The following is a 26,589-nucleotide window of genomic DNA, read 5'->3' as shown; positions in this document are numbered from 1 at the left end:
CACTATTTGGATATGCAACAATTTATGAACTTACCTTTAATTGATTTTGTAACTTAGATACTTGTGAATCAATCAACTCTTTATCTGTTTTCTCAGAGCCGAGTTGAATTAAATGTCCCCTCTGGCTGTTCTTCTCCAGCTCTAAGCACCTGAGCCTCCATACGTCTAGTTCTGGTGAGCAAACAAAATCAGTCAAACAATACACATAATTATCAGGCAATAAACCTATTTTGTGTGGTTTTGTGGGATAGCAATGGGAATTAATAAAGGCCAAATAGATAAAGGAGGTTGTGATGTATAAAAGTCAATATAAATAGCCACTTTCAAGCATAAAATGGCTTTTTTACCCTACAGTGCTCTTACCTTCAGATAATTTTTCAACTTCTCCTGTTTTGGCCTCTAGTGCTTGTTCTTGTTCCAACTGAGTCTGTTCTTGCTCAAGTAGAGTCAGCTTCATATCTTCAATTATTTTCTCTTTAGCCTGACCATCTGACAGCATGAAGACACAAAAAGCTTCAGGTACGGTATGATAGATTGCAAGCACTTATATCTATTGTTTGTCTTCAATAGATATAAGTGTTTGCAAGCTAGCTATAATCTGTGCAAGAAACATTCCTGAACACTAGCATTTAAACCCCTTGTTTGTTACTTTTTAAGAGACTGAATCAGAGATTTTATGGATGGTAACAATTATATCATTTTTATTTGTTACCTTACATTTTTGGTTCATGTTGCAAGAGTGAGAGGTAAGAAAAGTAAAGAAAAATATAGCTTTAAGCAGGTGATGAGAAATGTATATATCAGCTGTGTGTATATGAGGCAAACAAAGTCACAAATAGTTGACTATATGGAAAATACATTAATGGGGGTCACTAAAAATAGAATACCCCGGTGTTTTGTATGACTGAAAAAAAAAACACAATGGGGCCTGCTGCAATGCATATTTCATATAATTTCTCTGTAGTGACAGTTCTTTTATAAAAACAACAGGACATTATGGCTAATTGAGGTTTAAAATCTACAGTATGTATTTGTATGTACACAAACACTGAACACTTAAAAAGGTACAATGGCATAAATCCATTTAGACTGATGGAACTGAGAGTAACATATTAATGTGTTTTATGGCATATCCATTATGTAAATGGACTCTCTATACAGATGGAAACGCAATGTAATGTAAATTAATCTTTGTTCCTTTAATCTTACAAAATGCCATCATCAGACTTTATACACAAAGCAAGTTATGGTTACAGTACTTCAGTAATCTTGTCTGTTGTGTGTGCACTTAGAGTTTAACCCATTTACGACAGATGACTTACAAGGACTGTCGTGCTACACAGGGATTTACCTAGCCTGTTGTCCTGAAGCGGTTAAAAAAATAAAGCCACTATTTTAACTCGCCAGAGAAGTGCTGAATAACTGTGTTATGAGTGTGCTTGATTTCCCGAAGTTCATAGGAACATGTATAAGTGGATCTTGACATTTAAGGATTGCATTTACCATATATGAAGATGTAATGGAAGTAGAAACCTAGTCGATAAAATAACAGGAGTGAAAGCAATGTGACAAAATGCCATGGGATTTTTTTTCCACCATCCTAATACAGCTATTTTGATACAGTAAGAGAAAATTGCATAACCTTAAAACAAAATTAGACTACGGAAAGGCATAATATGACAGGATCTCAATGAGTATTTAGTTCAAATTTGTAGAATGGAGTACATAGTCGATAACTGGAGTGGGTTAAATAAAGAATAAGGTCAGAAAATTAATTGCCTTTCCCATATTTATTGTTTATTAAAGAACATATGTACGCACCATACTTACCATAATTCATGGACATATAAAACACATTAATTATTTTAATAACCCTACTTATAAATGAGGCCTGTAAGGGTGCAATACCTTATATGTTTCTATGGACAGATACAGTGTTAAACTGAGCCTGGAAGAATATCAGGATTGAAAGGGGAACCAAAAAAATTTAGGTTTCACCTTTCTAATAGGCTCTTCGAGCTTGTCCATACACTTCCTGGAAGACCAATGGAACACAGATCCTGACCAAGTTTTTCCCCCTCTGGTGCATGAGAAATGTTCCACCACACAAGTGGGATGTAAACAGATTTCGCAAACTTGGTCACATGCTATGCCTGCCAGTTCCATAAAGCTACAGGTCTCCATTTCTAAGGAGAACAACAGTAGCATGCCCAAAGTGAACTAGTCTCTTGAGTTGACAGACAATGTGTTTGGCACAGTATAGGTAAATTGATGATTATTATTATTATTAAACTACCTGCAAAAGTCATAGGACTGACAAATGTATGAAAATTCTAAATGTATGCAACTTTTATAGCATTGCAGTGTTTACATATTCACGGAACGAACGGATGACAAAAAGAAAAGACACTCCGATAATGCAACCTTCCTAATTGCAAGAGATAGTCATGAGCTACAAAATTAATGCATTTACTCACTGCAGTGAATGTGACTGGTTATAATGTTCTGCAGTTTAAAGAAATATACATAATAACAACTTTAGATGAAATGGCAAATCAATTACCTTGGCATGCCTTCATTGCTTCCTCCTTGGTATCTTTATTAAGGTGTTCCTAACAAAAAACAAACAAAAGTTAGATATAAAAACAGCTCACACATGATCATAAGCATTTTTTTCAGAAAGGTTGATAAATGTATCAAATAAAGGAAATCCATACGAACAAATATACAGTCATGGGAAAAAGAAAATACCTCTCGTTGAATTCTATGGTTTTACATTTCAGGACATAATAACATAATCATCCATTCCTTAGCAAGTCTTAAAATTAGGTAACTACAACCTCAAATGAACATCAACACATGACATATTACTCCATGTCATGATTTATTTAACAAAATAAAGCCAAAATGGAGAAGCCATATGTGCAGAAAATAAGATGCTAAATAGCAGACATGTGCTGCTAATCAAAGGCCCTTGATTATCAGCTAGTGTGATCACCTCTATAAAAGCCACAGTTTTAGCAGTTTGCTGGTCTGGAGCATTCGGGTGTGTGTTAACAAAATGCCAAGGAGGAAAGACATCAGCAATGATCTTAGACAAGCAATTGTTGCAGCCCATCAAACTAGGAAGGGTTACACGGTCATTTCCAAACAATTTAAAGTCCATCATTCTACAGCGAGAAAGATTATTCAAAAGTGGAAACAATTCAAGACAGTTTCCAATCTTCCCAGGAGTGAATGTTCCAGCAAATTCACCCCACGGTCAGACCATGTGATGCTCTGAGAAAATGCAAAAAAAGTTACTCTCAGACTCTATAGCCCTCAGTTAGCATGTTAAATTGTTATGTCCTGTTATGTAAAACCATAGAATTCAAAGAAGGTGTACTTAGGGTTTCCCATGACCGTATGGCAGTTATAGCTTTAAATCTATAGTTCACTTCTTACACATTGGTTTATGACAGAAAAAAAAGCTCTGTTGATTCCAATATATCCCCACTGGTTGAATAGGACACAGCATATTCAGTAAAAGCTATAGGCGGGGGGGGGCGGAGCTCAGTGGTGTATTTTGGATTTGTGCTGCCCTAGGCACAACTAAATTCGGGCACCCCCAAAATCAAAATTCCTCCCCCCCCCCCCCCCCCCTAATTTCGGTCAGGGCCATTTTTTTGACTGACAGACACATGCCCTCATTGATACATGCACTAATGTACACTCGCTGACAGATACACAGTTATTGGCACACACATACAGTCTATTGGCACACACTGTTTAACCAACACACACTTTCACTGACACACCCACTCACTGACAGGCACACACTCTCAGATACACATAAAATGACATACACACACTCACAGGCACACCCATTCTCACTCACAGACACACTCTGGCAGCTACACTCACTCACTCACTCACAGTAAGGTGGACAGCCCCCAGAACACGAGGGGCCGCCCTAGGCAAATGCCTTGTTGGCCTTGTGGTAAATACATCCCTGGCGGAGCTAAGCATTGAATGAGAACAGACGTGTATGCTTTGGGTCAAAACTGCAATATATCACGGTTTGCCCACTGGAATTTCTTCCAAAAAAGCACAAAAAATAGCCCTGACCACCATGGGGCAAAAGCTTATAAAACAGAAACCTGACAAACCCAGACAGGGAATGAACATCGGGGAAATGCTCCACCAAGCGCATGGAGCGCAAGGGCCCAAAATGGCGGCCGACTTTACCGATTATTCAGACTCCTCAGACGACTTCCCGCTCAGTCTGAGCAACACTACAATACCGGCCCCGGCAAACCCACAGCCAGTCCCTCGGAGCGCCGACCCGACCCCGGTGACGGAGGCGGCCCTACAGGAGATGCTTATGGACCTGAAAAAAACAATCCAGACGGACGTAACCTCGCTCCGGGCAGACCTTGGCTTGGTGGGCAGGTTGGGGGCAGTGGAAGCCTCCGCTGACACTCACTCCAAGAAGATCATGGTCCTGGAACAAGAGGTCCAAGCCCTCAAAAAGCAACAGGCCGCCACGGACCTGCGCTTCACAGATCTTGAAGACAAAAGATGCAGCAAAAACCTAAAGTTAAGAGGAGTACCCGAAGACATACCAGAGGCGGAAATCCCGCACTTCATGCGAAGGCTGATGGTGTCCCTGCTCACGCCACGACAGGCCAAAACCATAGCCTTCACAGGAATGTTCCGAATACCCAAGCCACAGAAGGCACGACCGCAGCACCCAGGGACCTGGTGGTCCAATTTCAAACTGGTAAAGACAAAATGGCGGTCCAGGCCGCTATAAAAGGGACCCCCACTTATAAATTCGAAAACCTGGAACTCTCCTATGTAGATATATCTGGCATTACACTGCAATGGCGGAGAACCCTGCAGCCTCTTACCACCCTTCTACGGGAACATAACATTCGGTACCGGTGGCGCCCTTCGCAGACCCTACTGTTCCTCTACGCCAGGGGTAGGCAACCTTCGGCTCTACAGATGTTGTGGACTACATCTCCCTTGATGCTTTGCCAGCAATATGGCTGTAAAAGCATTATGGGAGATGTAGTCCAAAACATCTGTAGAGCCGAAGGTTGCCTACCCCTGCTCTACGCGGACACACCACACTATGTTCACACTCTCCAAGATGCGGTCCCACAGACCACCCTGCAGCCACAAGCACCTCATCCGGCTAAACTGGCCACACACAGGTGGAACCCTACGACAGCTACCACCTTCGTCCCTCGGCAGGCAACACAGATCACGCAAACGGCTGGCGCAACTGAGACCTCCGGCCACATATCAGGACTCTCACCTTATGAAACCATGTCACACCATGGTCCGAGACTGTATGTAGTTCAAATGTTTTAGTCAACGGACTATAAGTTTCAAAGTTTTCAATTTTTATCTATTTAATTTTTTTCTTTATTTTCTTCATTCTTGCGAGTTCTTTCTAGCCCTACTCCTTTGACCCACGTGTCACTCTACCACAGAAGAAAGAATGATAGTAGAGAGAAATGACACTTACCGCACCACTCAGACAACAGGGCGACATTTGTTGTTCCTCCCCCCCCCCCCCCCCCCCCCCCAGATCTCAGGGATACAGAGCGCTTCACATAGGATGCATAATTAGACACGTCCTCAAGACACCTCCAACACCTTACACACTCGACCTACCCAACAAGAGTTAAACTGCTAAAAATATACCAGCTAGTTACATCCACTGTTTATTCCTACACACCTCTTCCAAACCTAACAAAGCATAGCAATTAAGATGCTCAACCATAGCCGGGGCTCAAAGTTAACCCTATATGTCACTTATTATTTGTTAAATCTAGCAAGTTTTAACTTGCATGACTCCTTGGTATTCAACAATTACCTACCATGTATACTACATTTTATTACGCATACTCATTGGTTAAGATAGGATTGTTTAAGTATCAAAAACAAAAACTGTGCATATACTCCTGCCACTGTTTACCATGTATACAATGTGTGCGCTGTTGTGGCGCTTAACCTAACAATGTACCTACTTGCACAACAAAAATAAAGAATTAAAAAAAAAAAAAAAAAGCTATATGCAGCTGTCCACAGTAATTGGTTTAATGCATAAACAAGGTTTTTCACAATGTAACGGAGACTCCCCTGAAACTGTAAATGTGCACTTCTTTACATATAAAGTGATTTGACGGATGTATTATTTGAAGAAAAATAAACAAACATTCTTATGAATCCTATTTTAAAATATACTTTTTGGGTAGGTGGAAGGAGAGAGGTTTTGTTGTTCACAAAGACTGGGGGGTTTCATTGGACCTCTTTATAGGTTTTAGTATTTAGGCACATATATTTGGGAAAAAACTGCCTGAATAATACTTTGCAATTGCAAATTTGAGAGCATAAAAACTGCCAAAATTATGTTAGATATAGTAGTAACCTTTTTAAGCTGCTGAATAGTACGCTGCTTCATCTCCAATTCAGAAGACATCTGATTCTTTAATTTTTCATATTCGTTAACTTTGTTACTTAGCAGTTTCTTTTCTTCACGCATGGCACAGACCTGGAAGACATTTTTCACAAATAGCTTCTGATGACAATGCTTTGAAGTTCTCATAAAAAGATGGGATTAAGGAACCAACATGTTTCTAAAGGTAAAATATTTTCTATATGTAGTCAACATTTTCAAACAACAATAAATCAATATTGGGATTTTTAAAAAGGTATGAGACTTATGATCCACAAGTACTTCTAGATGTTACATTTTATTCAATAGACGATCAAGGAAGGGCTGGCAAGAGGACCTGAGCACAGAGAGTTGCGGGCTGCAGCTTTGTGAAGACTAAAATAGGGGGAAGTGCATTGGGATGTCTTTTGGCACAGTACTGAATTAGTGAGGCAACAGGCACGATCACGATCTAAGTGCTCTCCAGTCCTGGCTTGGGTGATATAGACAGCAGTATCTGGGATTAACCAGGCTGCTAGACTATGATGAGTATGTATTAAGGTTCCTAGTGGTGACAAGTGACCGTAGAGTGAGATGAGACAGTGCTCATGGCATTCATTACACACTCCAGTTGTAAGTGGTAGCAATGGAGTCACAGGAAACAAAAATCTGGGCCTGATCTCTTTAACCCCTTAAGGACACATGACATGTGTGACATGTCATGATTCCATTTTATTCCAGAAGTTTGGTCCTTAAGGGGTTAAACACTCCCTAATGCTGTGCAGGCTACAACTCAACCAGACTTCATCTATTAAACCTATATATCATGTACTCCACATAAGTAGCACCATGCATATCAACATCTGTGACAACATCCATTTGTACTTTGCCCCTTCCCTCCCTTGGCGAACAGTTGCAAGCCCTCCCCTGATAATATTGCATTTTCAATGACAACTTGTGATTCTATTTATACTGTGCAATGCAAAAGTCAAGATCTCAAAAAGATAAAAAATATTTAAATTATTTTGGAACACTTTAACAGTGTTGTTGCATGAGACACAGTTGTAGTGCATATGCACATTAGTTAAAAATGTGTTTAAATGAAATCATTTAGGCAAAAAAAAAATGAATTCACTAACCTCTTTCTCCACCTGTTGTATTTGTTTTTTAGCATCAGCCAATTTATCTTTCAAGTCAGTGTAATCCTCTTCCCTTCTCTGGAGATCGATCTGCAGATTTTTTACCTCGGCAGCTCTTTGTGAAAGATCTTGCTTTAACCTTAGTAATAGAGTAGGTAGCATTAAATGAAAAGATAATTGTTTGAACTATATTCAGGAAAATAAAGGCAGGATTGGTTGCTGTCACTTGAGAGGAAAAAAGTCAATTTTACAACAAATTTCCCATGAAATCATTAAAAACCAATACGGTTAAAGTCATGAATTAGAGGACTATGTAAGGGCAAAAAGAATCAATAACTAATTTACAATAAATAAAAGTAATGTTTTCTACTTGAATAGAAATCCTTAACAAGAAAGGTATCTAGGAGCTTGTATAGTATTTAATGAAATAAAACCCATTACGCTTCACATGTAGCCATACTTACAGTTCTGTTTCTTTTGTTAACTGGTCCACAGTCTTTTGCTTTAGGTTAGCAGAATTCTTGACATCTGTAAGTTTTCCTTGCATATCAGTAATTTTCTTCTCTAACTTTATTTTTTCTTCATTATGCTTGTTCATGTTCTCCTCTAATTGTTTCTCTAGTGTCTGAACAGCAGATGCCTTTACTTTGATCTGTTCTTCCAAAGCGTCAAGCTTTTCACATTTTGACTTATAGGTATCCAGCAAGCTTTCCTTTTCCATCAAGTTCTGATTTTTTTCATCAACTTGATTTTTAAGTGTCAGTATTTCCTTTTCTGATTGAAGCTCTTGCTTTCTTTTAAGCTCCACTTGGTTGGTCATTTCAGACAACTGACTCTGCAGTTGGCCTATCAGGCCCGTCTTCTCTTCGACTAGGCTTTCTTTAACAGAATTGCTATCTTTTTCACATTGCAAATTGTTATTTTCATTTTTTAAGAATGCTAATTCGTGGTTCAAGCGGTCTACTTTTTGTTCCAGTTGTTGGATCAGTGCATTCCTTTTAGTTGACTCCTGAAGAACAAGTTGGCATTTTCTCCACAGGCCCTCTACTGCACTGTAGAAAGTGCTTTCTCGACCTGTATCCACCATCCCTGTTTGACCCCCTTTCAGATTAACTTCAGAACAATTCTTGAGGCTTGTTTTGGTGGTGTCCAGAGAAGCGTTTAGATTCCAAAAATCAACAGAACTTTCTTTCACCTCACTCTTGCCAAACTCATCAAGTTTATTTTGGATTGTTTGTATTTTTGCCACTTTGTTAGCAATATTTTGTTTGTTCTGATCTACTGCCTGAGTCAACATTTTAACAGTGTCCTCCAGGTTTGAAGCAAGTTCTTTGTATGTTTTAAGTTCAGAAGTTATATTATTATGTTTGGATTCCATTGCCATTAGCTGCTCCTCATTAATAGCAAGCTTTTTTTCCAAGAGGGTAACCGTTTCATTGAGGGTAATTGTTTGATTTTTTAACTTTTCCTTGTCAGCTTCCAATTCTTGTATGATGTTAGACTCTTCTTTAATGTTTTGACCGTATGTTTGTATGATGTCTGTTGAAATGTTTGCATCAACGTGAAAATGCTCTGCAAGAGGAAAGGTTGAACAATTGAATCATTATGCTTTAAGGGTTTGTGACAAGAAGGTTTATGCATATAAACAGCAGTATTTGTAGTGTTTAAAATGTATAGTTACAGATGTATTTCATTGCACAATCCCCCCTCTAGACATTGTTTTTGATTTTTTGTAAGGTGCATGAGTTGCTGAATAAAAAATATAAACGTATGTTAAATGAAATAACAAAAACTGTTCACTTTCTTCAAGGACATACGAACATTGTGTTGTACTATGGTTGGCTTTTTTTTTTTTTTTAGATGTACACTTGTGCATGAACAATGGTACCACTACTCAAATATGTTTTGAAAAGAAAAGACCAAAAAGAGAGGGTAAAAAGGGGGAGCAGCTTCGATTCCCCTCTGCTTCAAAGATTTCTTCTCACTTTACGATGAGTAACTGGCATACAGCATTTTGGACACATGATAATCCTACAATCCCTCCTGACAACTAGTGAGAGTAACACTGGCTTCGATATCTCTGGCAGTTTTTAGTGTGAGCAGACGAACCATTAAAAAAAACAAAACATAGGTCTCCAAAGGGGTGATGCATCCAAGGAAGTAGCCTGCCCCCTCCCCCCATTGTAAGAAATTAAACCATATTTGAAACTGCATTAATCTGCAATTGAAAACAGTACCAATATTGACGGCTCATAGCACGGTCTGAAATCACAGTCATCACACAAATGATCACTTTATTGTTCGAGAATGTTTTATTTTATTAGCTCACATTGCTGAAACTATCAGCAAGAACCAAACACTATTCCTAGCATACATTTCCTAGAATGTAAGGCTACATGATCTGGACTGACAAAGAGTTAGGTCCTGTAAAGCTCAATAGTGGTGAAATCTGCAGTAAGATTTTATTGGGGTCAGTCACCAAAATATACTTTACGGTGATAAAGCTATAACTTATCTGCAAATAATACTTAACATGGATTTCTATTTTTATTTTAACTGCACCACAAGGGGAATTATAAATTTCACAGCAAAAAATAAATAATAAAATACCTATAGCTAATGTTAAGAGCTGCTCAGTTTCTTTTTTTCTATGCTGATTGCCAGGTACAAAGGACAGAGTTTAAAACCATGATTGCTAGGCAACCAATAAAGATGCACAGAGTTCCAGAACAAATAGGTGAGAATTTTTACATAAGTTTTTTTTCACACTGCACAAATGCATATTTGCTAAATTTAAGGGATAATAGATTAACCCCTTAAGGACCAAACTTCTGGAATAAAAGGGAATCATGACATATCACACATGTCATGTGTCCTTAAGGGGTTAAAAGACAGTGATTTTCCCATTTAAAATGCGTTGGTACTGCAAAGTGTGACCCCAGTATAAAACTACCACTATAAAAAGATAGAAACGCTTATATGTAACCGTTACAAAATAGCAATAAAAGCAGCATCACGCGTTTCGACCTTATAAGTTACTGCACTTGAGGAAAACCTTATACGGGTGAAACACGTTGTGCTGTTATTATTCTTTTTTATAACTATGGTTACAATAAAGTTTGTATACCTTTGTTTTGGTTCCCAAATTTCCTGGATGGTGAAAATTCATCTAAGTTACAGTGACCTTGCTACTGTATCCAATTACCCCTATTGTGGATGAAGTGCATTTACAGTGCAGAGCTTACTTCTACTAGGCTTTGTAAATTGAGTTCTCCAAGTGATATCACTATCTCCTTATTGGTTTTACATATTACAGTATGATGTATTTTTTATGCTAGTAGCATGCAGGTTGTATATATGATTTTATATTGAAAGGGAATATATAAAATCACGGTGTGCACGGTCACCTTTTATTGTATGGATGTTAATGGTCTATTAAGTGTAAGGAGTGGCAATACACTTGGGTGGTTTTTAGCTGCACCGGGTTGTATTTTAATGTTTAGCACCACTTTTTCATTTAAAAAAACAAAAACAAAAAAAAACCCTAGTTTGTATTTTCTGCACACCTGTCCACATTACCAACTTAAGATTCTTAGACAGACGTCCTTCCAACTATTAAAGGTGATATGCGGAGAGGACTTCTCTGGTTTGCCCTCTGCAATATTATTGCATCACACTTTATGCCTTTCTCCAAATGAAAAAAAAAAAAAAAAACTTTCACACCACAACTCAATGCTGCTTCCACTGAGCATGATTCTTGGAATCTCTTTTTCACACACTTTTATACAAAACTCATTTTTTATTGTCCCTCAACAGAGTCAAAGAATGCCCCTGGAGTTGGCACAATTACCATACCTAACTTTAAAGTTTAAACAACCTGACTTAAGACTTTTCCCTCTTTTCTTCCATATGTGGATTGAGCATCTGAATTAGAGATCTTTGGTTTTTGTCTCAACTAACTGAGCAACTGAATTTGAGACTTTTACGGTTTGTTAAATGATTTTTTTTGTTTGTTTCTCTTTGGTAAACCTATACATATTGTATATTGTAGATAACCGAATTGGATGCCATGTATCCTCAAGAAAGTTTGTATTCATGGGTGGATGAAATATAACTGCCCATTTAAAAATAAAGGATAATTCTATCCTTAACAAAAAAAAAGTGATGTTAAAGGGGTTAACAGATACAAAACATTAAAACCGTAGCTAGCACATAAAACAAATTTAGATTAGAGATTAAGTTTCATGGATCAAAACCATAAGCCTGCTTATTGTAAGGAATATCATTTTTGGAGATTGCAGGTTTTTTTTATATAAGGCACCAGAAATTTAAAACAAAGTCCGTATATGGTATAATTTCCACAACGTAAGTGCAGCAAGACTAACGATGAAAACTAAACTTTTTTTTGTAGACAGATACCTTAGCCTGAAAATGAGGATGTATCTGTAAAAGACTGATACTTGTCAACACTGGCTAGTTTGGTGCTTTGACAAAAATCTGGCGCAAATGGCTAACAAGAAAAACACGTCAAGTAGAATACAGAGGAGAGAGACAGAACGATATGGAACAAAAGAAAATGGGTATGCGGGGGAACAGTAGCTAAAAAATTAAAAGAGAAATGTTAATGTATACAAGCAAGTTATGTTTTCTAGCTGTGATGGTAACTGCTTTGAAAAAGTAAATTTTATTAGCCTTGGAGATAATCTAGCTGAAGAAATGATTTTTTTTCTTCTTGAAGGCAAACATTTAACTTAAAGATCAAATATATATACTAAGGTCATGAAGATGTAATCATAATATACACCCACTGACACTAAAAGGTTGGCCAACAATTATATGATTTTCATTAAAAGCATAACATGCTGCTTGAAACAAGATGTTGCAATTAAAGGTTAGTTTGATTAAAAGAGAGATTGCATTAAAACACACAGTATAGAAGCATGCTTTTTTAGTTCAGAAAATACAGTGAAATGTTAAAAACTGAGGCAGAGAAGGAAGAAGCACAAAAACATAAAAAAAGTGTTTTATTACATATTTATAACAAAAGCATTGATGGATAGCCAGCAAGCTTGATAATGCTACTCAAAACGTTAGTCATTTTATTTTTACATCGTTGGAAGCAATAGATTTTCTTCTTTTTCGACGAAAAAGTCTGCGATTCGCAGCATTCTGTCTTTGCATGGAGACATAGCAAAATGGGTTTTTCGTGCTTTGGCTCTCTGAACAGATACCTTTCTTTGAAGGAGGCTGATCCTCATGGAGAGATTGATCCTCAGGTGCTCGCTTTCGCCCAACTGGAACAGAAGCACTGACACTGGTTTTTGCCATTTCTCCTCTAATTGCACTCACTGACCTCTCCTGCAACGCATTCAAACATGAAAATACGATAAGAGAAGAATTAAAGGTATGCATCCTGGCTACAACACTTCACGATTAAAAGAAAAAAGAAAATTAAAATTATTTTTTTTGTTGATAGGGACAGTTCCTCTTTTCTTCAACTCTATAATAAAACTCCATTAAAGCATTTACTGGAGTGAAGAATTCAGCAAAGACAGGTATAAAAACGTATTTACAAACAACTGGAAAAAGTGTCTCTCCATGTTGCATTAGGCATATTAAGCGAAGTGCAATAACAAGCACATGCCTACTCAGGTACTGTTCCATCAAGCCATCAGCATGCATAAAATAATTGGGGTAATGATGGTTTGAGACACAGAGCAAAACAAAAACATAGTAAGAGCCATACAAAAGATTAATTTAGCAATTGTGTTTTGCAAAAATGACAAACAGTTACATATATGTGTATATAAAAATAGACATACAAACATAATACACACGTTTTCCTCTCAGTGGGCAGACAGTGATAGGCTGAGAGCGTCAGCTGACGCTCTCAGACTATCACGTGCCACGCCTCATCCTATTTCTGCTGCCATGGTCAGACTTTGCAGAGTTCTCGGGCACCTGGGACCAAATCCTGGAGGAAAGATGGAACCCAGTTATTCCTGCCCCATAATATCATTGAGCACTTAGGGAGATGGGAGTGTTCCTTTCATATCACATATTGTTTTATATATTTATTATTTTTTTATTCTTTATTTATAAGTTGTTTTTTTTTTTCAGCAAGATACAAAAGTACAGAAATACAGAAGATTAATATGCCACAATCTGGAGACAATGATGAGTGGGACATTAGCGTCTCAAATTGTTACAGTATCTGTAGGTATGCTCTAAGCAAGGTCTATGGTGCTTTCTTGAATCTCCCTGGGGAGGGGTGTGTTTCTTTCCATTTGTCAGGGCTCATTCAGGGGCATTGAGCATGGCCACTGATGAAGGCTGTTGGGATCCTAACTCCTCAGTGAGAGTGGTTGTGCAAGCATGATGTTTTAGCAGTTTGGTAGTAGCCGCTTTAGGTAGGGAATCTAATTGAGGGGGTGTGCTTGAAAGGTGGATAGTCTGGTTTTATCCCCTCTCTTGTGAGACAGAATGTGGTATGTGTTCGTTTGGATCCTGACTGAGATGGGTTATATGCCGTTAGAGGGATGAGGGATTAAAAACAAGTGGACAGGTGGTTAGAGGTGAGATAGATGCCAACCCGAAGAGGGTCAGTTCAGAGGGGAGGGAAGGAGGTATTGCGTTCACGACCTAGGTTCCCATCCCAGGAGAAAGGTAAGTGAAGAGTTTAGAGGATAATGTCAAAATATCAAGTGAACCTTTTTGTTAATGGTTGAGTGGAGGATTATCCTGGTTTGGTGGATAGCTACCATTTTTCTATGATTTTAACTTTATTTTTTGTTTGTTTTTCTTCTCCCCTTTTCAAAAATTATAAAGAAAAAAGGACTTTGCCATACATATTAGAAGCATCTACTTAGCAAGAATGTTGTAAACCAATACGTTGCTGGATTTAAAATCATTGTGGTTAGTAATGATTCTGTTCATTTGTTTGAAGGCCCCCTCCCCCCCCTTTTTGTTTCAGTACATTTATTTTCCAAAATTGTAGAATAAGGATTAACTTACATAATCTTCACACTTTGCTTCCCAGTGAGACACCAGATCTTTCAGCTTGTCAATTGCAGATTCTTTTTGTTGAATCATCTCCATCAACTGATCAAGTTGCTGTCTCTGTGAAAAAAGTTTCTTAAAGAAGAAAAAATAAATAAAATAGATTATTTAGAGCAGGAAAAAAAAAACCCCACACAGAACATGTTCTTCATTGTTTTTACAGTTTTAAATTATTCGAACACAGAGGTAAGCAAATGAAGTAAATTAAAGTTTACCTTATCAGCTTCTTCCAGACGAATATTTGTTTGACTCCATTGATCAATCTGGGTTTCAAGCTCTGTGTTCACAAATTACATTAGTTACTGAATAATACAAATTCAATGAAATGCTATCACTGATGGGATAAACATTTTCTAATTAAAGTAAAAATTGACATAATTGCAAATTCTCCAGTCTCAAACTTACCAGCATGCAAAATTAACAATTCCAACTTACGTACAGCAGATATAGTTCATGTTAGCAAAAGTTAAGTACATAGGTAATCTACCCTCTCTTCTTGATTCTTTTCATTGTTGTGAAATAATGCAGCAGTAATACATGTTGGAAACCAAGGAATCTGATCTGGCAGTGATAGCAAGGAAAGGGAAGGTAGACGCATCCTCTAGTCTTTTTTCGTAATATTCGGTTTCAAATTTTTAACTACATTTTGATATTTCCAAATCACTGTTTAGTGGATATAAAGCACTCTCTCTTATAGGCAGGCAGATATATATATATATATATGAGCTTTCTTTGCAAATGAGAATGAGGCAATCCACAAACATGAAACAATGTGCATCATGGCACTATACAAGATTAGAGGCAATAAAACTGTGCAGGCACTTTGGGATAATACCAGACTATCTGTACAGGGAGATATAGGAGTAAGGATACCATTACTACTGACAAAAAGGTAACAACTTTACTGGCCTTGTTGTGTTCACTCAAAGGTAGACGTTGGGACTCATTCTATAGTTGCAAACCAAAAGGGGTAACATTCCAGTAATGGTCATATGGTGGTTCTCAAGCTGAAACTAGTTACTACATGTAGGGGAAGGGGGGGGGGGGAGGGGGGTTGTTGATGAGAACTGGTCCAAGAGGCCTGAACAAGCTTCAATGGGAGAACTCACTGAATCAACTCTTCCACAATTCCAAAGAGACTCAAACTCTTCCTGAAATAGTGTAGCTCACAAAAGAGATTATTTTCTCCTTTGATAAAAGAGACAAAGCCATTCGAAGAGTCTGTTTTGTAAAGCATGCCTTTAGTCGTGGCGTTTTGGTTCTTCTGAGAAAGCCCCTGATAAGTATCAGATGTTCCAAGCACGAAAATACTTCAGAAACCGTTCAATATCTAGCTGCATGTGACATGCACCTCGTTTGACAAATTGAATTCTTGGCGTCCGTAGTGTATGGAGGATAATATCATACCAATAAGTAAGCAGTGTGTTGGATGTAAAGACCAACGAGATTAGCTCAGATATATTTGGCTTTTTAAAAGTTCTAATTTGTTATTAAAAATATTTTAGAGTAACATTTAGAGAGTGTTTCATAGCCGTTTAGGACATTGCAAACTTCACAATGACCTTCTGAAAGCATGGATATAAATTAAATTGGACACGTTTCCAATATTTCCTTCCCAAGGGAACTCATGAGAGGAGCCCTTAATGTTGTCCAGGAGTAGGGACATCATAAATCAATGGAAGATGAAGAGTGGAAAGATTATGAACATTCCTTCAAAACGGTGTCAACATTACATAGCTCAGTTGGTTGATAGGAGTTATGCATGCTTATGTTCATTTATTACTGGGGTAAAGACAGTATAAATGAAGTGACACATTTTATATTTCACTTATAACAAAGCAAAGCAAATGCGCTAAACATTGTGAGGGTATCCAACAGTGTCTAGACATTTTGAGAACATACCGTCCGATTTCTTTTTTAGTTCCTCTTGGGTTTTAGAAAGGTCAGCAGAAACTTGTTTTAACCTTTCTTCGAAGTTTGCAGTGAAGTCTGGAATATCAGGAATTGCTGCTATCTGGATGTGAGCTTCCACCGCCTGCTTCTTAATTACGGACAAGTCAGTCTGCATTGAAGTAAAAAGACCTTGCAGAGGCATACTGTTTTCATCCACCTTGCAAGGAGAAATAAATTTATATATATTTATATGCATAATTAACCTTAAAACATGTCCATTCGATTTTTTTTTTTTTTAGAGTGTCCAGAAGAAAGACTAAAGTTAAATATTTAAATACAAATGTAACACACACACACACACACACACACACACACTACAACAAACCAAAAATCATCTCGTTGACGGTAAAGTGAACCTGTAATAGAAAAAAAAAAAAAGACTTCCCATAAATCACTTCCATGTACATTGAATACACCACATGTTATGCTGTATTCAATGTAAAATATAATGATTCTCACTTTTCCTGCATTCTAGTGCCGCTGGATGTCCTCTGCTCCTCCCTAAAGCTTCTTTGATTTGCCCTGCTGGGATGCATCCCCAAGCAGGGTAAATCTCATCAGTGCTGTTGGCTTGCTGGCTTTGTTGCCAGAGTCAGGAAAGCTTTCAAAAGCAGTATGAATCTTTGTAAATGATAATGAGGCAATCCGCAAACATGGCACTATACAAGATAAAAAGGCAAAAGAAGCACTGGCTAGGGAGTTTCAATACCAACCACAGTGCATGAGCTGTGGTTGTTATGGGAGGAGATCAGAGGTACCTCCTATGGGAGGTCTTGTCTGCTCTACCTTGTCAGTCAATGCCTTGGCGTGACTGACAGGAGAGAAGGAAAAAATAAAACACACACACACACACTTTTTAATAGTTTTTCTTCTCAAAATCTATACATTATGTATATAAATCTATACATTCACTAGCATAACTGCTTGCACAATGTATGGATAGAATCTTTTGCTCAATCTTATGAACATAAGTGGCTTGGGGCACAAGAGGTGCCCAAAAAGACAGAAATGCCACTAGTGGCAGTATGGCAGTCTTGGGGGCAAATATATACACATATACCAGGCAATGTTTTACATTGAGGAACAGCATCAACGCACCATAATCACCACACCTTACAAAAACTAGTTAAAGATTTTACCCTCACGGATATAATCTCTCCAGTTTGAAAATATGTCACATCCCTTCCCTACCTAAAGCTCAAATGGTTCCATAAGTTTTCTAAAATAGGTTTAAAGTAATTACAGCAATTAAAGTGGCTCTACCACCTCAAACTTGCATTGCTCCTATTGTTTCCTCTTCACTTCTTTCAGAATCTGTTCTTTTCGAATCTAGTTCTCTTTAAAACATAAAATAAAGTAGGGACCACTTTGTCTTATGTATTTTTCTCAAAAAAAAAAAAAAAAAAAAAAAGGATTTGAAAGAGGAAACGACAGGGGTAAGGTAAGTTTGAGGTGACAGATTCACAAAGTTGTATACCTGACTTTCAGGTACAGTTTCACTTCTTAGGGTTTTGGGTTTTCCATCCTCATTTTCTGTACATTTTTTCACCAGATTCTGGAAAATCTCCAATCTTTCATCACATCGTTCTTCCATCAATTCTTTTTCTTTTTCCAAGCGTTCACTATAAAAACAGAAAAAAATAAAAACACATCTTCACAAAGTGCAGATACATAGACATCCTTTTAGCAAACATAAAAGCAATCCACGGTCAGCTCTCAAGTATAAATAAATGTTGCTGTGAAAACTGGCCATTGGTCAGTAAAACAAAGTTATACAATTTGTTGACAAACAGGTTTACTAAAAGCAATGCAAACTTTACAATGTAAAAGGGGCATGAATCACTTGACTATATATATATATATATATATATATATATATTGTAACAAACATTTATAAACCTATACTAAACTTGGCAAGACTGCATTATTGGGCATGCCGTTCAGCTAGGGGAATTTCTTCAAACTCTCCTCCATCTTTGACCCACTAATACAGTAGAGACCAGCACACGCATGACATAAATAGGATGTCCTTGTGCAGCAGGAGCAAACTTCTCATTCTCCCTGCACTGCCTAACAGCACGGAAAGAGAAACCTGGAGCATGCTCTGCAGGAATCACACTGACCAGACACTCTCTCCTTCCCCTGTCAGGATGCTGCAAGGTGAAGCGTTTTTCCTACTACACGTTTAAATCTGTTAGGCATGCCTAATGTCCTTTTCAAGCATTCCTAGGGAGAGGACGCCGATTAGTTGGATCTGTCTCCCCCCATAGTGGTTTGGAAAGCATAAGAAAGATGTAGCGGGTGAATGGGGAGAGGGGGGTGATTTTCCTATTAATATTTGAACTATTACATTTCACTAATCTTGTGACGAACAATGTAGGCACAGTTTGCTTTATTAGTGGGACTAGGAAACAAGCACGACACAGATTTTCTGTTCCAAAGACGGGAAACTAGGGGAAAGGGGTAGTTCAATAAATTAACTAAACACTATGTTGATCTTACTTTGCGACTCTTAAGGTGGATACAGAGTAAACTTGAATTGATACAGAAGTGGCTTCAGTTTATGGGAAATCTCATATTTTATTATACATCCTGGCTATTCGTCCTTTGATGTTGATATCCCTCTATTTGTATCCAGAATTGGAGCTTGCATTTTGAAATTTCTTCTGTGGTACCCTAGTGGAAATCTACCAGGGGATGTATCCCGATAGCACTGACACTATTAAGTGCTGTAGGCACCTTAATAAATGAAATAGTTTGAAGTGGTTATAGTGCCTTGTACTTGTAGATGCCAGGAGCCACATAACTACTAAACGGTTTACTCAAAGTCTAATAAGAAATACTCTGTCAGTGGATACCGAGCTCCTGGCGGTTGGTCATTAACAGTGTGGCAGAGGCGAAGCAATGCTCTGCTTCACATCACACCAGGCATAGCGTCCGTGATTGGCTGAGAGCATCAGCTGAGGATTCCGAGTCAATCACAGCGCTTGCCCACAGTACGGCGCAAAGTGGAAGCATAGCTCTCCCTCCATCAAGTTGGCATTGAAGGCATAGCTTCATGCCGACGAGGGTCTAAGAAACTCTGCTAAACAAAGTGAAACATTTAGTAGTGATATGTGACTACCCCAGGCACCAACCTGTTACAGTGCCTCTAACTACTCCCACCATTTACCTCAAGAATGTAACCGTTATGGGAATAATAATAAAGTTAGAAGGGGCAAAAAAAAAAAAAACGACCAGGGGCTGGGTGCTACATTAGTCCAAACAAAGATGAACCTCTGAGCATGACAGCAGCACCGATAAGAGGTAGTCAAGTATTAGCATAACATCTTAAAACAATTAAATATATGATTTACCACTGTGATAAATACTATATTTATAGCTTTAGGAGTAGCTATGCATTGCAGTTAACAGAAGATTCACTTTAACTTCTAGAAATTGCAGAATCCATTTAAATCATGCCCATTATGGAATGAAAAAGCATAGTAAAATCTAGATCCACAGTATGATTCTAAAACTGTGCACATTTTTAATAAAATTGTTCCAGATTTTAAAGAACTACATGAAAATGTCACTTAAAGAAACAGTAAATGGTCAGAAGACAAACATGTATTCCTGACCCTGTGTGTTTAATACCCCCCCCCCCTTAGATGGGGTTAACACTCACCTTATTTCCAACTTTGTGAGGGTCTATATATATATATATATATATATATATATATATATATATATATATATATATATATATATATATATATATATATATATATATATATATATATATATATATATATATATATATATATATATATATATATATATATATATATATGCCATTTGGCCTGAATTTGTGGGAGGAGTTATGATCCTATATAAACCCTACCCCCCTATTTACCTTTGTTGTGCAAGCGGTTTGTCTTCACCATAGCAACCAGCACTTCCAGTCTGTTGTTCCCGCCAAAGTCAGTCTCCAGTAAACAGTCCATCGCCAGCAGCTCCTACCTCCCTCCGTCTTCCGTGCCCGTCCACCGGCTTCTACCAGACTTCCCTACTCGCTACCCGGCTTCCGGTCACGAGACCGGCACGTCCACGTAAGCATAACGTGGGAAATAGCGTTCGGCTATTTCCCACGTTCGGGCCTAAAAACTCAGGGATAGGCTCCCTTCATTACTTACGCTGTTCGTGTACTTCCGCGTTCGTGCGGCTAACAGCGGAATACACGCGCTTTCATTTACTTTTGTTTATTCTATGTACCGTACGTGCACACTTACCGTACGTCTGTTCTTTCATACGTTCGTTTAGCCGAACACGTTCAAACGGCTATTTCATGCAACCTTTCTTTAATTTACACTTTACAGCCTGCAGCTGATTATTCAATTGGCTTTCGTTTAAATCCTTTTGTGCGTTCCATTTACCGAATGCGGTAGTTCTTTCTATTTATAAGTACTCTTGTTCATTCGGTTAACTGAACGAAAGGGGCTACAGTGTTTAAATTTACTAATCTACTATAAAATATCTAGTTATGTCTCTTTGCTTATACCAAGCACTCACATTAATTTTTTTCCTATTTGATGTTAAGTTTATTATATGGCTCTTAAAGTCATCATTGGGTGAAATATATGTGTTTTACAAATTTTCCGTCCATGGTCACATAATTGTGGGACATCTATTTTTCACAGGGTAATCTTCTTAAAAGGCACAGTTTGACTCTCTCTTTTATAATTTACGTATATAATACACCTCCACTTTCCTCCAGTCAGTCTTCAAGAAGTGGTATCCCAGTACCCTGTATTACTGTATCAGGTAAGTAGGTTTACCAGTTCTCTTTTTCCCCTCGAGGCCTCATTCAGCCTCCCCACCTCCCAAAGTGGGTTCTAAACTTCCAACAGGCCAGTTCTGATATTCCTCACGGCGTTTAAAAGCATCAATCACACAAACCTACACCACCTTGCTACTACTTATACTTTTCTTCAAACAAAGCTCCAAGAAGATGTACCCAGTATCCTGCATTTCCGGTAACAGGTAAGAAGGTTTACCATTTTACGTTTTCCCTTGAGGCCTCATTAGACCTCCACGGCCTCATACAACCCCCCACCTCCCAAAGTGGGTTCTGCACTTCAAAAACGTACCTGGGCTAAGATTTCTCACAAAATGTCAACAACATTATCTTAATCATAATCCACCATATTACTACTATATTATCGGTACATGTTTTGTCATTTATTTCTACATATCATTACTTAGACACCAAGTCCTACGCCATCAACAACCTACAGTCTACCTGGTTCCCTGCATTGCAGTATCAGGTATTGGTAATCTTACTCACTACTATTACGTTTCTCCTTAAGGCCTCACTTTGCCTTTGTATCATTCAAAAAAATTTACATTTATGGGAACCCAGGGTCTTGTCTCTAATTTATGGACCAACGTTCAGGTCCCTCAGCTTACCCACGTTCGTACGTTACAGTATCTCTGATACACACCTTCTCATTCGTTCTACATTTTTACACTCATTAGTGGCACGCCTCAGGCCCACTAGCATCTTTTTCCCACTAAGGTTACCGGACTGGGCCGTTCCTTGCAGAAGCAAGAATGTATTGTAATCTTCTGGCACATTGCCCAAATAAAGAGGACAAACACTCAAGGTTAAGTATCTACATACGTTATATCACACCATTCTAAGAGACAATCCCCATTAGGCTAGAGCAGTGTTTCCCAACCCAGTCCTCAAGGCACACCTACCAGTCCAGGATTTAGGGGTGACCCAGTTGTGTCTAAGGTGTTTTTTCTAAAAACACCTTAGACAAAACTGGGTAATCCTTAAATCCTGGACTGGTAGGTGTGCCTTGGACTGGGTTGGGAAACACTGGGCTAGAGAACGGGCATTGAGGGTTAGGCGCTGGCCTTCGCTTTCCTAAGTAATACTGCGGTCCCGTGAGGTCTACACCCCACCTCAACACGGAGGTTCAGCCCCACGACCAAATCATAGTTAGCCACCTCGCTCGCCCTTCTTTAGGGCTACAGTTAGGGCTTCCCATGTCACGGCCACACGTTTTAAATCTCTTCCGGTCACCAAGAGGCCGACATCCTGCCACCACGTTCAAGTGGCCACAAAATCCCCTCGGCCCAAATCATAGGTAGAGCCTCTCTCCGCCACTTGGCACTAGCAGGGCCTCACCTGTCACTTGGTACTAGGTAAATTCTTCGCTTCGCACTAGCTAGCAGGCCAGTTCTCTGAAGGTCTCATCCATATCTCTAAGACACATTACTTATCCAAATCATTATTTCTTTTTCAGAATGTCACAAGTATCCATCCCGATAATTGGTCTGCTGTTGGACGAAATACCCAGCACGCCAGTCTGGCCAGGGTCTCCGTAGGAATCCCTCACCCCTTCTACCCTCAGTTACCTGGGATTCTGGTACATTCTAAAAAAATATCAGCAGAGCTCTGACACAGGGGTATCCTCTCCCCAGCCACTGCCGGTAAGGCAGAACTACACTGGCTCACAACAGCTCAGCCCAATGTTCCCAGGCCCGGCTCTAGTTCACAAGGGCAGTCAGCTTACTCCTCAGATTCCAATCAGGAGACCCCAGTCGCTATCCTGGCCAGCCTCCAAATGATTAACAGGCTGATAAATGGAATCGGCTATAGCCACACCAGGAGTCTCATTAAGCCCGGCAGGCGCTCACGGTCATACAGTCTGGCTTACCCCTCATTTCCCTCCCCGTCCCCCACCACCCACTATCACTACTCCATACGTCTCACCGGCCCACCCTGTTCCAATTTCCATGGAGAAAGTAATTCTAGTAATTAAGAAAGTAATGGAAAGGACGTTAAACTAACATCACTACGTAACTTCACAAGACTCCCTACAGTACAAAGGTTATATTCTTGGCGATATTTTAGTACTCCAAAGAGTGACACCCACGACTTAAAGCTTCCCATTCCTCTGCTTATCATTACCTCTCGCATAGAGACAGCTACTTCCACTTCTCACCACCCCTTCAGTAGTCAGGGAGGCAGCCAGAGGGACAAGCTGGGCTGACCACTTCATTTCTGGGGAAGGCTCAGGTGCACTATGACTTTAATACTGGGGTATGCTATTTCACTACATGCAGGGTTTTGCACATCTGCTCCAGAACCTACACCTAGTCCACATACGCAGCCCATCTGTCACCTAAGATAGGCCCAACTAAGCTTAACTTTGTTATTCTAATATACTATCTGCATTTAAACCCAGCTAGGCATCTGGTAGATTCTGGTGCCGGGTTTCTCACAGGCCTTATCGCCATTCCCACAGATACACTCGTAGGCCCTAACCTATTATCTGCACCCATTGACCCTCTTACGGTGGACCCCCTTCTGTCCACAGCAGTCATACGCTGGGTTCACGATCGCCTCCTTACGGTCTTCACACTTCTCATCTTGGCGTACCATTCCCATCGATGTAGAGATTCACTATACCCTATAATACGTCTGATCATAGACCTCTTCCGCACCGCACTCTACATCCATTCCCAGCATCAAACTCCCTCATTCCCGCTATGGAGTTCTCACTGCACTATGCAAATCAATCATGCCATACAAGCTATCACTTAACAAGTAGTAAGGCTTGGTTGAGCAAGATGGACTTGTCCAACGCCTTTAATCTACTATCTATTCACCCTTCACCATGGCACCTGGCCTACGTTCGGGCGGCCATCCTCTCTAACCATTTTGTGGCTATTTTCATAGGCTGACTTGGCTGGCAGCAACCACTCAGTTCTTATTAGTCTGCTTTTACATTCCTGGTTTCCACAACACAGCCGCTGAAGCTCTTTCACGCTCAGTTTAAGGTCTCCCTACGACCTACTACATACCATCCAGGATACAACCTTTTCAATAGATAATCTTGGACTAAGCACACAGTTACACCTCATACAGATACACACGCTTCACGCAGTTTCACGACTACTCGATCACTCACGCCAGGGCTTTGTATATTGTTCCATGTCACAAGTAGAGTTTACTTGATTCAAGACTTTTTTAAACTATTGTACTTTTTGCCTTTTCCTCTAAACCTACATATCAAGCATCTTATTTATACCTCCTATGCTGTCACTCCCTTTTACGTATCCAAGGTCAGCCACACACTATCAGTACTAAGCCATTACTTCACGTCTAAACATTCAATTAAGGTAAGCTACATCATGGCTTCCTTCGCTGGTCTCTTTTTCGCAGAAGCGCTGCATCAGCGGTTCCAAGCTCTTACACCCCAGTCCACATCACTAGGTGATGGGGCCACAGGTAATCCTCAGCTTAGTTACATATATACCTCAATCAGAGTAAAAGCTCCTTACTAGCTTTCAGTACACAAGCTGTATAAACTTGCAATAAAGTGTGTTTTCTTTGAATCCTCTTTTTGCCCTCTTTTACAAGCCTACTCGTACGTTGGTTTCGGCACACTTCAACCAACTTTGCTTCTCCTTCTACATTCCATTACGTATTAGATAAATTCCGAGCACAAATATATATATATTTGTAGTCGGGGACAAAAGCCGTATACATGATAAGTTAGATATATGAGCAAGTCGGTTGTGGTGTGCCGAAACCGACGTATCGGGTAGGCCTGCAATAAAAGAGGGCCCACCTGTAATAGTAATATGTATAAAGGGAGAGGTGGGAGGGATGAACCAGGCAGCATCAGCCCTGTGGTGTAGTGGGCCTGAGTTTAAATAGCCGGGTAACCCTTACCACAACTTCAGGCTATGCCTTCCAATATATATTACCCGGCTGTAATATAAATATATATATAGGAACAAACAGAAGGGAAGGCTGCTCTCCGGACTTTTAAAACAAAAAAGTTTATTCAAATCTCATTAAAAACGACCCTCTGGTGGTGCGCCCGGCATTGGACTGCCTTTCAAGCGTGAGTGCAGGGGATATATAGATATAGAACATATATATTACATTTCTCTTTTTCTAGAGTAATAAATAGCTTCAATTTGGTGCTGCTCACAATGCATGCAATATACATATACATATACATATATATATATAAATATCTTACTCTCTATATATCTCATCTAGGAAAGTTATTCAAAGAAACTGTTTAAAGCCTCTTTGCTAAAATAATTTTTCTGATGGCAGAGATATTGCAAAATCTCCACAATGATTAATTCAACAGAATCTACACATATTCATAGACCTTACCTGCTTAATCTAGCAGATGTAAACCAAGATTATCATTACTCATCAGGAGTCAGACTAGAGACAAGGAAGGAATACACTGATGCTAGATTGAGCGGTTTGGCTTCTGAACAGACAAGTCACAATAGTACACTCAAACGCAAGCCACTGTGCAATAGCTATACAGGTGTTTAAGCACGCTGGACAGGCAGCAACTCTTGTGCACCCTCCCAACCACAGTTAAACAGTTTTAAGGTAAAATTATTTATACAGAAGGGATATCTGGAGTTATATATTGCTCTTAAGCGACATGAAATATTTACCTAAAATCCTTTTCGCGTTCCTTGAAGTGCTGAGTAAATTCATTTACAACTTCTTCACGGATCTTTAGTTCCATTAAGATTTTGTCTTTTTTCTCATTAACTAGCTGGGTTTTCAGACCTTCTACAAGATCCAGTAGTTTCTGTAAATCAACATTGCAACATGTTACACAAGATTTTTTACATTGACATTTAAAGAGGAATGGTCACTCAAATTATGGCGACAGTTTCTTAATCCTATAACCCGATAAACAATACTGAAATGTTTACTTTGGAGAGTAATAGAAGTATAAAAAAAACACTTTGAACAGCTCTCTTGTTTACAAGTACGAACATCATCCCTTGATGCACCAGGTCTGTTTACCTTTGCTCTTTACCAGGGTTCAAGTGCTGCACAACAACATGCACTTTTTTTGTCAAGGCTATAACCATCATATATGATGAAGTGGGCGGGGGAGAAAGGGAGGGAAAGGAAGACCGTCCAAATAAAAAAAATAAAAAAACATCAAAAGGTTCCGA

The 26,589-nt window shown here is 39.0% G+C and overlaps 1 protein-coding gene across 1 annotated transcript in view; it reads right to left on the bottom strand.

Annotated features, from left to right (window-relative positions):
• Positions 1 to 26,589, bottom strand: part of KIF20B (kinesin family member 20B) — an 84,743-nt gene that overhangs the window by 18,405 nt on the left and 39,749 nt on the right. The window contains exons 14-25 of the mRNA XM_063433835.1: positions 26,074 to 26,213; positions 18,059 to 18,203; positions 16,531 to 16,738; positions 14,844 to 14,905; positions 14,584 to 14,703; positions 12,801 to 12,927; positions 8,034 to 9,141; positions 7,570 to 7,708; positions 6,425 to 6,547; positions 2,564 to 2,612; positions 364 to 489; positions 35 to 171 (exon numbers count right to left, since the gene is read on the bottom strand). Coding sequence (XP_063289905.1) covers positions 35 to 171; positions 364 to 489; positions 2,564 to 2,612; positions 6,425 to 6,547; positions 7,570 to 7,708; positions 8,034 to 9,141; positions 12,801 to 12,927; positions 14,584 to 14,703; positions 14,844 to 14,905; positions 16,531 to 16,738; positions 18,059 to 18,203; positions 26,074 to 26,213 — 2,484 coding nt within the window. The remainder of the gene's footprint in view (positions 1 to 34; positions 172 to 363; positions 490 to 2,563; positions 2,613 to 6,424; positions 6,548 to 7,569; positions 7,709 to 8,033; positions 9,142 to 12,800; positions 12,928 to 14,583; positions 14,704 to 14,843; positions 14,906 to 16,530; positions 16,739 to 18,058; positions 18,204 to 26,073; positions 26,214 to 26,589) is intronic.

The sequence above is a fragment of the Pelobates fuscus genome, chromosome 10, assembly GCF_036172605.1.
Source record: "Pelobates fuscus isolate aPelFus1 chromosome 10, aPelFus1.pri, whole genome shotgun sequence".
Classification (NCBI taxonomy): domain Eukaryota; kingdom Metazoa; phylum Chordata; class Amphibia; order Anura; family Pelobatidae; genus Pelobates; species Pelobates fuscus.
Note: the sequence above shows the minus strand (reverse complement) of the source record. Positions and strands in the feature narration are given on the sequence as shown.